This window comes from Betta splendens, chromosome 3 (genome assembly GCF_900634795.4).
Source record: "Betta splendens chromosome 3, fBetSpl5.4, whole genome shotgun sequence".
In the NCBI taxonomy this organism is placed as follows: Eukaryota; Metazoa; Chordata; class Actinopteri; order Anabantiformes; family Osphronemidae; genus Betta; species Betta splendens.
In genome coordinates, this window is record NC_040883.2 from 19,407,965 (window position 1) to 19,424,090 (window position 16,126).

A 16,126-nucleotide genomic window follows, 5' to 3' on the forward strand; every position below is an offset into this window, starting at 1 on the left:
TAAACACCTTATGGCCTGTTTCAGTTTCCATCAGCTACAATCACTCAGATAGACCCAGTCATTATCTGGAAAGACTATGACATCACTATGTATGTCGCTTCTATCATATGTATCTTGTGCGTATGCATAAGTAAAGCCATGCTCATTCATCCAAAGAATCTGATCCAAAGAACAGGATGTTTCCAGACTTGGAGACGAGAGGAAGAAGTGCATGTGAGCATGACTGTGTGCATGTGTTTAGTGTGTGTGCATAGAAAGAGAGTGTGTGTGTGTGGGGGGAGCTTTCCTCTCCAGCCTCCAGGAGCACAAAGGACAATCTAACACTTCCTCTGGGGTTGTTGCCAAGACTGCCAACTTGGCACTCTTTCTACTTCTGTCTGTACTGTACTGTTGAAAACCGCTGCCTGTTAATGCCCCTCCCACAAGTAAAAAATGAAAACCAGAAATGCCCATAAACACACCCCCGTCCTCACACTCCCATGGCTCATGGACAGCCAAGGTACGACACACTCTGACAGATGTTAGCGTCTCAGAGCTGAGTCATTTGAAACAGAAGGAAGCGGCTGGGTGTTTCAGACTTCTTCAGGAACCCAGAGGATCATGTGCTTACTGTCATCAGTCCCCCTACAAGGTCATTGGTATGGGGGTCTTCATCCTTGGTGCCCAGCTGTGGGGAGTAGAGCTCGGTGGTCCTCAGGATCTCCAGTACCCGGTCCAAAGCCTCTGCCACAGGCATGGGGCTGCTTTCCTGCGCTGCATTAATGATGTTGATGACCTGAATGGTGAAGTTATAATGGTTAAATTAACAACTGTGTGATCATCTCCAAGTGGTGAATTAGTGTGTAGAGCTGTAACGCGCTCTGAGAGAAAGGACTTTAAAAGAGTCACTTACTCACTTAGTCACCGCAAAAACAACATTGAACACTAACTCTGCATCAGCAGATTAAGTCACACTGCACTGTCCGTCTTCCATTAAGGCTGTTACATTAATGGAATGCAATTCAAATGAATTAATATTTAATATAGATACATTGTTTATTCCGTGTGTGTTTTTCTCCTGATGGAAAACAAAGGTATCCAGTCACATGTGGCCATAGTCCTCAAATGTTACCTGTTTAAGCCTGAATCACAGCAGAATAAATATATTGCATTAAAATAATTTTTTTGTTTTAAACAGAGCTAATGACAGTGAGCGCAAAGACAATTTTCAGGATATTTTTAACAGCCCTGTAGTTTTATGCTCAAATGTCCACAAAGATCTGGCACTTTTGAAAGTTCTAACAACTGGAACCGATGGCAAGGTCAGCCGGTATGTACAAGAACACAGCCTCTAACAAGCTCAGCAGCAGTTCTATCGGTGCTTTATTCTGGGGAGGATGACGCCTACAGGGACTGACTACAGTCAAATGATACAGCAGAGGAACTGCAGTGTGTCATATGACCCATCCCTGGGGACTTTCTCAGTTTCCAACTATCCGGGCTGTAGACTATATAAACCACACAAACAGCAGGTCATTCTGGTACAACATGCTTTCGAGTCTGGTGCATGAAATGTTGCATTTTATCAGCCCATCTCTGTGAGGTGGGGATGAACAGCCCCTAAAACTCAGTAGCTGTACTACTGTATAAGTGCTTATGGCGGTGGTGGCAATTCAGTCATGAGATAGAGAACATCAGGACAAAGTGTGAATCTTATAATTGGAGGCTAGAAAGGATCACGTAGCAGGAGCCAGACCCACCTTGGTGATGGGAGCTTCTATAGTCATGGAGTGAATCCGGGCCATGGAGGAGTGCCTGCGCTGAGAGCTCCCTGACAGCATGAAAACACAGATATCCCCATATTATGAAAATTTATTTTTTACCCATATTATAGGCTCAACTACAAATTAATTTGAAGTTTTCCAAACATTGCTAATGAGTGTGTTTGAGTCCAATCAACAGAGAAGGTTTCATAAGCTGACGACAAAGGCCCCAAAGTTTCTAGCCATCTCTCTCCCTTCAGTCTCACCATCGCTCCCTCGAGATGTTGTGGATCTGACGTCCAAAGAGCCTTTCCTCCGGTCTTTGTGCTTACTGGATTGAATGTCTGGGGAGGAAAAAAAACACTCTGCATTAACACACACACACATACAAACACACACACACTTAAAAAGAAGGTTAATGAGAACGCTCCCTTAACACTGACGAGAGGAAGTGCTAGTAGTATGTCTGACTATTATTATGGGGTCAGCTGTGAACAAGAAGAATAAAGAAAACATTTTCCAATTCCAAGAAACTTCTGGAACTAAGTAGTTGATTGCGAGTGTTGGGGACTTTTTGTAGCTGTAGATTAGTACACATTTGCTGCTATATTGAGCTGGGGCATGCAGGAAGTTACTTTATTTAGTGTAGCATTATATTGTGGGTCGGCTACTGAACATTCATCATTTTATTTATTTTTCTTCATTCCATCTGCCATAGCAGTTTGGACAATGGCAGACACATAATCTGATGTGTATCACAAAAGTAGGGGTTCCTGTTCTGCATTTAAATAAGTTACAGTAATGAACTGAATTCACAGCTGATACCATGATCCAACACAAACAACAGATGCCCTGGGAGGAAATCTAAGTGTCAATAATGTTTTTTCACGGGCAACCAAAGGCAAAATTTATTTCTTCTGAGGCATTTCACAGTTGGATGAAGCCGGACTGGGTGGTCTGTTAGACGGCTGCAGGAAACAATGGTTTCCTGGCAAAGGGCAATGCATTTGCTGACAAACTTCCAAAATCTCCATGATTTTCTGGAGCAGATAGGATTTTCAGGATGTATCTTACCTGTTTGAGACTCTGCCTGCACACGCTCACTGGATTTTTCACTCTGCAGGGACAGATAGAAAAAAAGCTAATTGACACAAAGGCCAGAAAAGCCCTTTCCTTTATTAGTCAGAATTTAAAATATGAAAAATTCCTTTACCCTATTATTATCGTTTAAAGGCCTGTTGATAGACACATAGTGTCTGATTTTTCTGTGAACAACAAAAGCTTATTAGTGCACCAGGGAAAACAAAGGAATACAGTATCTGGTTTAATTATTCAGCTACTGTAAAGGTAATTAGCAGTTTGACAATTTAGCAAAATTAGAAGAGCCAGGCCTTGTCATGCCATCACTCACCCTCCCTGTCCAATTACAGGTGTGATCCTCACATTTTGCTGAATGCTGTCTCCATTCTTCTTTTTGGCATAATAAATCCCCTGCCACTCCTGGAACACCACAAGCCAAAGCCAAGAGAAAGAAAATGAGAATAATTCATCACACACAAAAATAAGATCATATTTACGGACTGTTCATTATGAATACTGATAAAATATAGCCTCTGTAGGGGCTGTGGACTGAATGCTGGGGTTGGCGTCAGAGCTTTTCGCAGAGCAGCGTGTTGCTTTATTGGAGAGGGCTCCCGCTCCTGGAGTCCTGAGCGCTCGTTTTATGCCCCCCCCTCCATAGACTGCCGCAGCAGTTTAAAAGGGCTCTTCCTGCTGTTAGCCTGTCTGGAACTGACCTTCGCTCTCTGTGTAGTAAGATTACAGCACAGCCATCAACCACCTTCTTCTGTACATGAAAGCGAGCCGCTGAATATCGGCGGTGCAGACTTAAGCCACACACATGTACGCGTGCACAAACTCAAGCGCAGACACAAGAGCATGTGCAGAAGCCTGTGGTACTTCTTTACTACTACGAGTCCAAAGGTACACAACAGCAATCTAGAGTGGGGGCTGTTAAATTTAGTTTGCTGTACATCAAGACCTTTCCTAATTTCAGATCATTTTACCCTCAAATGTGAAGTGTTGACGATTGAATGAGTTTTACCTTTCCTTTCCGAATGCAGGAGTTTATCGTTTCAAGGAGATCAGGCTTATTCTTCTCACTTTTAGGCACTTCTATTATTTCCTTCCCTATTAGCTCACCCTGTTGGTAGCCCATGATGGATTCATAGGCAGGGTTCACGTACTGCGGAGAGGAGAGGATCAACTGTGTTGAGGTGTGAGAGATGCTAATCTACTCTTTATAAACTTCACAGCGAGGTAAGGTACATTTAGAATCAGAACATCTAACCAAAACTATGTGTTAGTGCTTACATCAATGTGCTAAGAAAATTATATTTTACATAGAAACATAAACAGTGCTTTGATGGAGTCAATCAAGGCAACACAAAAACAGATCAATGGTTATTCACAGTTTAAGCAACTGTAGTAGTGTTCTGTTAATTAGAATCCTACCTGAATTACTTGATCTTCAGATGTTATCTCTATCGCCTCTTGGCTTTGCTCAAGAGCTGTGAAAATAGCGTTTCCAGCCCTTGTATAGGTAGACAGCAGCACCAGAGACATTAATACTTAAAAATCACAAAATGCCAAGCACAAATTATTAAAACCTAGCAGGAACAGATATCCATCCATCCATTCCTACAGTGACTGTACGACAACCCTCTGTGACTCACCTTAGTTTGAACTGCGCCCGCACCTCTCCATGCTCCAGCTGTAGCAGCTCATTGTAGCATGTCATAATGTTGGCATTTTCCACATATCTCTGAGGGTCAGAGGGTAACAACAGGCTCAAATAATGCAGCTACAGAGTAGCATTTAATGCACTGACCAAAAATAATGTAAGAAAAAGAGACTCTAGGCATCTTATCAGCAAACTAAATTATTCAACCTAGAGCAATGACAGTGGGTATATTTACACAGATAGATGCAAGACAAGGCGGAGACAGTGCTGCTCACCCTATTAAAGCCAGCATTGATGAGGGGCATCACAGAAGCTTCCTCTCTGTCTGGCCTTAAGGAGAGAACATCAACATGACATCACGTCACACTATGTGACAAGCTCTAATTCTAACAAGTTCTAATTCTGATCTGGTCCAAACCAATAGCAGAGGTTTCTACTGAAAGTCCAACATACCTTTTTACAACGGCGACTATCACAGTGTTTTCTGAAGAGTTCGTCGCTCTAATGGACCTGAATGTAAACAGAAAGAGCCTTTGAGCAGGCCGGTGGAAAAGCCCACAGTTTCATATCAATATATTTTCCAGTTATCCACACTCCGATTCTCCCAGGCAGGCAGATCCCGATGGCAGAGCTCTGAGGGTCTAGGCCTCTGAAAGAATGCAGTGTACAGGGACACTTATCCGCCTGTGGTTTCCCCCAGCTAGTGGTCATAAAGGCCCTTTAGTTCTCCATCTGAGCCTGCGCATTTACACTCATGATATGGACCGGCCAAAATGAATAGGGTTAACATACACGCTGGGCAGGGCAAAAGAATGTTTGTAAGTGTGTTTTTGGTTTGGGAAGAGGCTAAAGATAGATAGCGGTATGGACGGGCAGCGCTCATTTTTCACTGACAGGAATCCACTAGGTAGCATGTCATGAAAAACCAGGCATCCAAAGCGAGCTGAGCCTTTAGCGCTGCAGTCATAGCCACACGTGCCACTGAATGCATGTGACGCACAACACAAGGTTTTTAATAGATGTACATCCTCCAGGGAGCATCACTACCATTACTGTATATTCAGTGCATGAGTCTTTCACATAATTGGAAAAAACATGTCCAAGCCCAGGTTAAAACAGATGTCCATCCATGAAGACCAAATCTGCTTACCGGCATAGTGCTTCAGCGTCAAAGTGTCTGGAATGTCTGTGGTCAATGATGACAAGGTCGTGATGCTTCTCCAAGAAGCATTCAAGAGCCGACTCGGGTGTTCGTGCCACGCTGCACCTGAAGTTGGCCTTCTCACACGCCCAGCAGAAGCCATTACTTTGACTGTCTTCTTTGGCAAAAACTAAAAGTACCTGCAAAAAACACACCATGCGACACGCACCACCTAAGTAATACGCAACTTTAAGGGATGTTTTGCTATGTGTGCTATCACAAATACAAAGGCCACTGTGTAAGAACGATTTCCATACCTCTGTCAGCTAACCTGTTTAAGCACTAATTAACTAATAGCACGATCATTAATATTGTGTAAATAAATAAATGTGTGCGAATGGTCCAGCACAGAAAAAGCATGCAAAGCAACCTGTGCAATCCTTTCCTTTCTGTGAATCCAGTTGGATTTCTCACAATGAAGAAACAGCAAGAGTATTCACAAAGTAATGTAGAAAAAGAGCTACTGACAGTTAATACTCGTTTAAATATATGACTATATAAAGTATATATAATATACTATATAATATATAGTAATAAAAAATACTATGAGTAAATGAATAAAGCTCTAAATTTCAGTTGGAGTATTTTCAAGAAACCTGATCAGAAATTCTGAGCAGCGAGTAGTAACAGTAACATTTATACCAGTTCCTTACACAGTGACAGTGGGGTTCATCCATGAATGACATATCTGCATTTTAGTCATTTGTTTTAAGAATCAAAACCTGGAGGAGTAACTAATCTAGTCAAATAAATGTCTTAAAGCACAACATCATATGACTGTTTGTACTAGAGTGAAACACAAGTACTTCTAAAGTGTAACATATGTCAATGGACTTTAGCTACTGGCTCTGCAGCGTTGATGCTGGTCTAACTACTGTATTCATACACAGTCTGGATCAGGAACCTGTCGCAGAACCTGTTCAGTAAAACACCAAGGACCGCGATCATGCTCATTGGAACCTGCCGCCCTAATTAGCGTACGGTGCAGTGTGGGCTTGGCTGTGACCTCAGCTCACCTGCGGACCTGCGCCGACGGATTAGACCCGTGTTTCATTGTCTGCCGCAGTGATCTATGTCGCAGTTAGTGGAGGTGGCCCTGAGAGGCTTGGGCCCCTCCCACCGTCTGCCAGGCTGTGGCATGGAGCGCTAACCGACAGCAGGCTCCCCTCTCCCTGCCAGCATACTTTCACATAACCCCTTACTTGCGCAAATAGTGGACAGAGGATTTAGGCCCGCCTCCAAAAAAGCACGCTGCACTAGGAGTGGATTCATGAGTCACTGGCTGAGACGGACGTCATCTCTGACTGTTGGCAGGGAGCAGCACGAGCGTCAGAGTAAGTTTGCTCTGCAGTTTTACGTTTGCATCACACCTGTGAAATGAAGTTTACAGCACGTACGCCTGACTTTGTCAGGATGAATTAAAAGGCTATCTGTCAAAACATCCTATTGTGTGGAGGACATTGGCTCAAGTTGTTTCAACTAACACCGTGTCTGTTCTTAGTGCCAAAACCCACATTTTTGTATAAGGCATAAGGCATGAGACCTCTTATGCCTGAAAGGGCTAATGCAAACCATATTCCACATGAGCCTTTTCTCTAGCAAGTGGCTGAGTGTCCAGATCATAAATACAACAATGCCGAGTCCGCACGGGAATCAGATCCGAATTCCACATTGGGATGTTGGTAGAAAAGTCAACATTCCTGCAGAGACTTAGATCACTATAAGTTGTGATGGGGTCTTTTTCAAATGGTAGACAGACACAGTACACTGCAACAGACACACACACAAACACATAAATCCAACAGTCCAGAGACGGCAACAGAGGCAAATAAAGCAAAAGGGTAGAAGATTTTTTCACATGGGGCAGCGAGCATTTTGGCAGGGCCTGACTGTTCTGTCTAGAAAAAAACTTCATTGTTGAAAACAGAGGGCCTGGCCAGATCCTGTGAGCTGCGAGAAAAGGGGAGGAGGGTAGCGAGGAGGAGGGCATGACGGGATCAGCTGTCAGTGACAAAAACAGGAAGGGGATATTTCTCTACCTCATGTGCTTTCCTACTCTGCTCACCCTGGACCACATGAAACAATAAAATGGGCTTTGTGCCCTTATTTACAGCATTCAATTGCAATGTGTAGTATTTTAGGAGGTAATATTTTACTTTGCGTCTTCAGGGTCTTGTTTGTACAATTAGCTGTCCAAAATGTACAATAATAATAATAATAATAATAATAATAATAATAATAATAATAATAATAATAATGTATGACTACATGAAAGCCGCAGCCGCACACCCTCTCTTAATTGAAAACAAAATGCCATTAATTGTAAAAAAAATAAATAAAATAAAATTTTCAAAAACAGCCTGACTTTTTAGGATTTTTTCACACGACACAAATGTCAGAGAACATCTCTTTTTAGAGATAAAACTGATCCCAATGAATCATCATCATCCATTGTCCATTATGGTATGTTCTTGGTCATAAATGTTTGGCTTTGTTGCCTTGACAACATGAGGCTGCATTGCACACAATGCGTCCATTAATGGCTCTTTTTTTCCTTCCTTCTCTGTCCAGATTGTTTGCATTGCAGACTGTTTCTTTATTTAATCTCGTAGCAAGGTGTGGTACCTTTTAGAAATTCAAGATTAGTTCCTAATGCAAACACAAGTAGGTGACGTTTTGAAATATTAACTCCGGAAATGAAATGCCACCAAATATTGACAGTCACACGACGTTTAGCTCAGAGGCTGAGCTAAAAGCCTCTAAATGATGTGGACATTAAAATTTCGCCAGAGCACAACTGTTGTTCGATGGCAAACCGTAATGCGTTCAAGCACATGAGCATCAATCATCCAGGTGTTTGGAATTATTCTACGATACCTGAAGTGGGTCTTTAAATAGCTTCATTGGTCCAAATTGCACCTCTGTTAATGTGGTCTGAAAGACAACAAGGGGAATACAAGAATTATAAAAATGATTATTTAGCAGATTTTCTCAGTTGTTATATAGTCATCATTTAATCCTTGAGTTCTGCTGCTGAATCCAGAGCAATAGCCCTGATGAATTCTGAAATGACCATACGGTATTATCATTACCCCTGAAAAGCAGTAGGGAATGTTTTTTTCATGTACATTTACACATATCTACACTATTGATAAACAAACCGTTCAGAGGTATGTGCAGAAACCTCATAAACTGCAGGTACTGTATTTCCTGTTATTTCCCGACAGTACCACACTTATTATGTAACACGATAAAATAGATAACACACTGCAATACAATGAACAGATTAGTTAACCAATAAATAAATCTGTTGAACAGTGTACTGAATCCTTTAGTATACTTTTTAGTACTGTACTAAAATATAGTTTTGAGGTACTGTACAGTAAATCTGAATGTACAACAGTAGTTGTAGATTTCAGTTTCCTTAAATAATAAAGAACAAAACACAATTTAAAATAAATGCACTTGTTTGTTAACATTATTCAAGCTCAAATAAAAACGATTGTCTTACTTTTGCTACCTATATAGGTTAATGAAATGACTTCTACTGTATTCTCAACAGTTGCATCCTAAATAAAGTATAACTACATTGCACCCAAGAATAAGTATAGTACAAAAAAATACATCAATATTAATAACAGAATTATTTTGATAGAGCCATAGAATAGAAATAGTTTAATAGTAGTTAATTGACAGAAAATGAATCGGTACATTGCACACGTGCACATTGTTCCTCTGTTTTCCCACTCAGGTGTACAGTGGAGTGGCGAATATGTAAAGGACACAAACCACATCCCCAGCTTTTTAACTGATTGGACTACATGATCTTACTCTTTTCTGTCTGCAAATAATTTAGCTTCCTTCCTGCTAAATGCAACCCAGCTCAGGGGTTAGTAACCATAGCAACACAGCCCCTTGCGAACCGCCATCCCTCTAGAATTCCTTCTTTCCATAAACAATCTACACATGTGAGGAGGAATACAGAGAGGATTTTTGGAGCGTGCTGGGCTGCAGTAATTCAGTTCTTGCTAAATTGTAAGCCCTTTGAAAGCTCCCTCACCCAACAAAGCAGGAGGAAAAAAAGCTGATTAGCCCTCTGCCGTTGCTAAATTGACGTCATTGTGACGCCAGACTGTTTGCTATAGTTCCCCCACACAGGAGCAGTATGGCATGGAGATCACAACACGCTGAAGCTCTGCGATTATCAATGCTTTCACAGAAACCCATGTGCGCTGGAGTGTGTATGTACACAAAGGCCTGTTTCAGGATTAAGACTTGATTTATTAGAATTAGAGCTTGGGGTGAGACATTTAGCCATGAGGCTAATGTATAGGTTATTGCCAATAGTGTGGTTATGAAAGAGGACAAATATATGAAAATGCCACAAACCTGCACTGTTCCAAGAAGGGATTAAACAGGACCTAGTTTTGCTGATGTCAAAGCAAATTAAATCAAATATGACCACGTGTGTCAGAACAAATAGCTCAGCCCTCAGCTTTACTAGGGTTGATTAGAGAAAAAAAACACCCATTTGTTTTCTCATGTATACACTACTTTAAAATACTGAATCAAAAAAAACCCCCAGAATAAACCACTACAGTGTGTGGACAGTTTTTAAAAAAAGCATATTTTCTTCAGTTTGATAGACTCAGGTGTGATGGGATGATTGCATGTCATAAAATTTGTAGTGATGTGTGTTGGTGAGCTCGTGGAGGTCTGTTCTTGTGACTGTGAGTCTCCAGCTAGCTAAGGCCCAGCGGGAGCAAAACAGCGCTTTGCCTTCATCCTGGGGGGACGTTCCTCTCTAACGGACGCTGCCGCAACCGGTGACACGGCTGCTGAGGTTGTGCAACTCAAATAGCCTGCATGCTACACACAAAGCAGGCTGCCAGGCTGTCCTGGCAACGTGCTCCTCTTGTGCGGCACACACTGCTATGAATCACTCAGCCGTGCATTTGCATCCCACAGACATCACGCTGGCACCCGACCAGAGGCAAACAAAGCAGGGAAAGTGAGTGAGCATGTAGGCCAGGCGGGCGGGCGGCAGGGACATGGTGTGTATTTCTACGTAACCCTCATCACGCCCTCGTGCTATAGGCTGCTCTGTTGTGCCATCCACACTGGGATCACTCTGTCTGTGCAGCAGGGCACCTTGCAGACACAACTGTGCTCAGTGCAAACACGTTCCCTCGCAGTTTGTTTTGCATCAGTTCTAATGAAGGCAGTTGGTATCAGTGAAGTAAAGACCAGTAAGTGGGTTAAAACAAATATATAAATGTACTGTAAGACTGTGAAACTAAACACTGGCTTAATGGCAACCAAATTAAAATGAAAAGTAAAAAAAAGCTTCTATGAATTTCTTGTATTTATTTGAGGTAAAGTATCAGTTCTGAGTAATTTGCGGTAACAATTAAATCCCTACTTGCATGTTGAAGCTGGATTCTTCTGGCCCTTGGGGCAGGTGTCTGCTCTTTCCGTGTGGTCATCTAGCTAGACTAATATAAGAGAAGTATCGCTGTAATAAATAACCTGTAGGAAGTGACAGTTTCTACTTTCTTTTTATTCACACCAGTGTGAGCCCACCAGACATGCATTAGGTCTATAGTCATCTGCAGGACAAACCACAACAGTCTCCATGGACTCTCAGGCCACACACCTAAAAGGAGTTACAATGCAGAATTGCCTTTGACCCCCATATCCTGGTCACAGTGTATTCAATCCTAGAAGTCTCCTCCTGTGCTGCTCTTCTCCAACCCACCAACTTCTCTGTCCCACACACACACGCACACTAGAACGTACACGCTGGGAGCGTGGCTTTCCACTAAAGTGAAAAACAGGAAATTGGATGACATTGTTCGATGCGCCAACGTCAGCACTGAGAGATAGAAAGAGTAAACAGCTTCCTCCTCCCCAGCCCTGGGACCAGGATGCAGGGAATCTCGGAATGCCTGCCCTGTCCCTGCTTCTTAGGAAAACGTGCAAAACTTCCGGGTTCATAAACAATCTCCATATTCCTGACTTTAACGTAGCTCCCTGCAGCTAAGGTCTCTCTTTGCTTCCCAGTCTCTGAACCCTCTTCATCATCAGCTCCTTATGCAGCTTTGCCAGTTCTTAAAACTTCTCCATATGTTAGATGAATTGATTGAGATTTCGGTTGTTGCTGCTGTCGGTTATGCTATACAAAGTTGACAACACTACAGTAATGTCAGAAACAATGGTCCTTGAAGGACATCAAATGCTGACAACTAGTACATGCGTGAGTTCATGTGTGTTTGTTTATGTGACTGTGTTCCCATCTAAAAGTGTGAATCAAATGGAGATGAATCAATGTTCTTCATTAGGCTTGATTAAGGGCAGCAGTCCAAGCCACAGGTGTGGATGCACATAATGTACCAGACAGACAGACAGACAGACAGACAGACAGACAGACAGACAGACAGACAGACAGACAGACAGACTCTCTCTCACGCACGCACACACGCACACATGCACTCGCAGTGCTGGGATAAATGGCACAGTGACACATCAGCCTCACCACACACTGAGCCACCCGGGTAGTGGTGCGTGCAGCCCATGCTGCGCGAGTTACCTCAAAGGGGAATCGCTTTTATGCGTTCGTCGTCCATAGAGCCTGTGAGCATTTCTATTTCTGACTAGTCCATGATCCGTTAAGATTCTGCCAATTTTCATTAACTCTCATTTCAGCCTAGGTCATACTGTTAATTGTCACAAAAACCCACAATAAAATGTGTGAGCTACCGAGGACAAGATACACAGAATATAGTTTTAAACAAATGGCTTAAACTAAACAAACTGCAAAAGAAACAGACACAATGGTACAATTCAAATGAAAAGGCAAGTGTCAAATTCAAGCAATGTGATTCTAGAAAAAAACTCTATTCTATTGGGGGGTCTGTTGTAAATCAGGTAATGCTGCCTAACAGATGAACACCAATGGTCAATACAGTACATGTGTCAGAGCATTCTACTGTACATTTGTACCTCACTATACGAGCTCTCATCATTCCGACCACAACACAAGTCGCCCAGCAAACTGTACAGTGAACCGAAAATCAGTTAGCGGAGGCACAGCACGCAGTGATGTAAACACGCCATGGATGGGTATGAAAGCTGTGAGCCTGATTAGCTAGTGGCATCTGTGAGGTTTTGGTGCTCAGGCCGAACTAATCAGATGCACTGTTATTTTGTCTTCAAACACCTCTAAGTGTAAAGCCTGGTGTGAAAGAAATGATAATACATTGACGATTGTCTGCTGCGATGCAGAGATGAACTCGTTGGTGTTACTTAGTAATCTCTTAACAGGCAATTCACATTACTGCTTATTTTGTCAAATACAAATACTCATATTCTGGCCAAAAAGGTATTTATTTAATCTGTCTGGATGAATAAATAAATACAGTCATCTCTTTGGTATAAGTGCAGGGGGAATCCCCAACTATGAGATTTCAGAAGTCACCGTGCAAATGCAATTTCACACAGAGCATTATTTTGGACTTCCTCTCTGTCCATATCATCCACTGCTCGAAGAACCGCACGCACAGGAAGCTCCTGAAGCTCTGTCATGTACACATTGGGGATACTGTTGCACCTAAAGACGCGGCTGTAGCCATGCGTTTCCTGCCCTCGTCCGCGTGGTGTGGACCCGGCCCACAGTCAGCCAGGCAGAAGGCCTCAGTGGCTGCGGGGAAACTAGGGCACTGTGGATCAGCCTGTCCCAGAACATCCTCATCTCTGAGCTCCTCTATCTCTGCCTCTCGCTCTGCGTCTGGTGGATATACTACAGAGGGAAAGGCCCAGAACAAGAACTACAAAGTCCACGCCTTAACAAATACACATTTATTGTTTTAAAGCAATAAGTAGTGTCATCACCATGTAAACTTTCCATGACAGTTGAATAACTGTGTGCACATACCTAAACATAAAATAATAATGTATTCATATCGAGGTTTGTGCTAATGACATCGTGAGTCAGATATCTACACTATGCTTTTCTCTCTCCACATGTAATGACGGCATCTCTCTCTCACTCTCACACCATTGACAACAGCCTTTGGGCCATTCAAGAAGAAATAACCGACCTAAGGTTATCTGGAACCTTGTTATGTTTACGTTTTGGTGGTAGTGGAGCAAGTTCTTAGTGCTTCCAGATTTGATGTTTATTCTGTCTGCAGTGACCCGACCCCCACCCCCCCAGACCCCCCCCAACTCCAACCCTCGCACCTCAAGAGATAGTGCAGTAGCTGGAGCACATGTGAATGTGCACACACACACGCACACACACACGGACGCACACACACACACAACTGGAAGCAACTGAGTAACTCTCAGGAGACTGAACTTGTCCTGGAATTCAGTCCTCAACGCCCTTGAATGACGTCCGTAGTTTAAAAATACAGAATCTGCAGAAAATGAATAAGTTACTTTATCCTTGGTGACCTGTCCCTGTTTCCCACTCATGTTCCACACCGTGACAAACTTGACCTTGGATATCACACAACACACAAGAGACACTACATGTCTAACAAATATTCGACACCTGCAGGTCTGCACATATAAGAAGGCATTTCATAAACAGTTATTAAACAGAAAATCTACTTAATGTAAACTGTGACACCGGAGCACATGCTGCATTCCCTCAGCTCTTGATGCTGCCTGGGCCTGCCTGCATACCCTCTGTCTATAGCAGTGTCAGTGTGTGCAGTATGCGATCCGTGTCACCATGCTGAGGAGAGTAACCGAGGCCTGGCAGTGGAGCAGTAGCTGCTGACAGACCAAGTGAGGAAGGTTAGAGGCTGTGCTCAGAGCCCTCACACAGCAGCCTGTGGGGAGCAGAGACATGCACTCCATGCCGGTTGCTCCGTGGATACACAGAGGCTGTACTGTGTTGCTAATGCGGAGCATCTAACACAGTTATGCATTACCTCTGGCTGTATACATCTAAATTTGTGTTACACTTTTTCTACATATCTACGAGAAGCCCAGCACTTTTTCTAATGTTCACCTTCAAGTTATTTCGGTCCTTATCCCGATTAACCCGAGATCCCAATAAGGCCTGGACAATCCTAAGCCATCCAGCACTGTGGGGCAGCCCCCTTACTAAAACTGCCTCCCATTCATTCTACATCACTGTTACTTTACTGCACTCGTGTTTATAGAACTGCTTCACTTTCTCTTTGTATTCACACAAAGTCCTTTTGAATGTTGTCCTTCTACACCAACGTTTTCCCAGCATCAGAGTGTAATGTTTAATGTGAGGTGCATGTCTTTATGTTCTTTCTCTCTCTCAGCAGGTGAGGAGCACCATCAAAAGGCCGACAGACAAGCTGAAGGAGCCTGGAAAGCCTAAGCGGGACACAGCCTAGTCTAGTGACACAACAGTGCACTGTAATCTAACGAGGAACCTTTCCATTGAACTCAGCCCCTCCTCCCCCTCAGTCGGGCCAATGACATGACGACTAGGCAAGCAGAGTACAACCAACACACTTCACAAGAAGAGTGTCAGGCCTAAATAAGGGATGATTAGTCTATAGTAAATTCCTTGCCAGAACCATACCCAACAGTACAACCTTAATTACCTCACCAGCTGTGTGGCATAAACAGAGGATTAGAATTAGCAATACACTCTTTGCGTCCACACCTCCCTGCAGCTCTGAGCGGCTCCAGCTCTACACCACAGCCCAGAGCCTTTTGAAAATATCAAAAGCAGTTCTTCAGGGGCACTTCAGATGGCCGCGAGAGCGCAAGATAATCGTGAAGACGCCCCTCCTCACTTCACCTACTAAAACAGGAGCACTGATGTCATCGTATCATGAGGGATCAGCAAGCGACATGAGCTGCAGATGGCATATAAAACTATACTTGACTTAAACACACGCGCACACATTGGCACACACACAGACAGAAAAGGAAAAAGGGTTTGATCACTCTATAACAATATGCATTTTAAAAAGCTTGAAAATAGACTAAATATTTGGAAATAAATATAGATCAACTGTAAATACATGTCTTATAGTATTATACTAATTTTATATAGCTCTAAGCAGCCAATATCTTAACTTAAACTGTACGCTAATATGTAAAATGTATTTCACTTAAGCTAACCATGTATAATTTATAAAATTGCAAATTTCAAATAAGAAATCCAACTAAAATAAACTGGGATAAATGGTACTATACAGTGAGATACTATACTGAAATGCTACTGAAATACAACCTACAATTTGAAGTACAGTAAACACTGAAGTTGACAGTTTTCCCATGGGTCTCTGATAATGATTAATTGGGAAAGGCGGTTTAATATTCAATATAGGCAAAAAGCAAAGAAGCGCAGGCCTCAAAAAGACAAAAAGAAAGGACGAGGGTATGTGTCATATTTACTTATGCTGACTGTGTGCAAGCATTAAGCGATATAAAAAGAAA

The 16,126-nt window shown here is 42.7% G+C and overlaps 1 protein-coding gene across 2 annotated transcripts in view; it reads right to left on the minus strand.

Annotated features, from left to right (window-relative positions):
• Positions 1 to 16,126, minus strand: part of pde8a (phosphodiesterase 8A) — a 30,791-nt gene that overhangs the window by 6,720 nt on the left and 7,945 nt on the right. The window contains exons 2-14 of one of the 2 annotated variants that reach the window (XM_029143485.3): positions 8,564 to 8,620; positions 5,636 to 5,826; positions 4,939 to 4,995; positions 4,761 to 4,815; positions 4,478 to 4,566; positions 4,257 to 4,335; positions 3,847 to 3,987; positions 3,154 to 3,242; positions 2,956 to 3,007; positions 2,817 to 2,859; positions 2,009 to 2,086; positions 1,740 to 1,810; positions 611 to 775 (exon numbers count right to left, since the gene is read on the minus strand). In XM_029143485.3, the coding sequence (XP_028999318.1) occupies positions 611 to 775; positions 1,740 to 1,810; positions 2,009 to 2,086; positions 2,817 to 2,859; positions 2,956 to 3,007; positions 3,154 to 3,242; positions 3,847 to 3,987; positions 4,257 to 4,335; positions 4,478 to 4,566; positions 4,761 to 4,815; positions 4,939 to 4,995; positions 5,636 to 5,826; positions 8,564 to 8,620 (1,167 nt within the window). The remainder of the gene's footprint in view (positions 1 to 610; positions 776 to 1,739; positions 1,811 to 2,008; positions 2,087 to 2,816; positions 2,860 to 2,955; positions 3,008 to 3,153; positions 3,243 to 3,846; positions 3,988 to 4,256; positions 4,336 to 4,477; positions 4,567 to 4,760; positions 4,816 to 4,938; positions 4,996 to 5,635; positions 5,827 to 8,563; positions 8,621 to 16,126) is intronic. The other variant, XM_029143486.3, reaches the window with a different exon arrangement.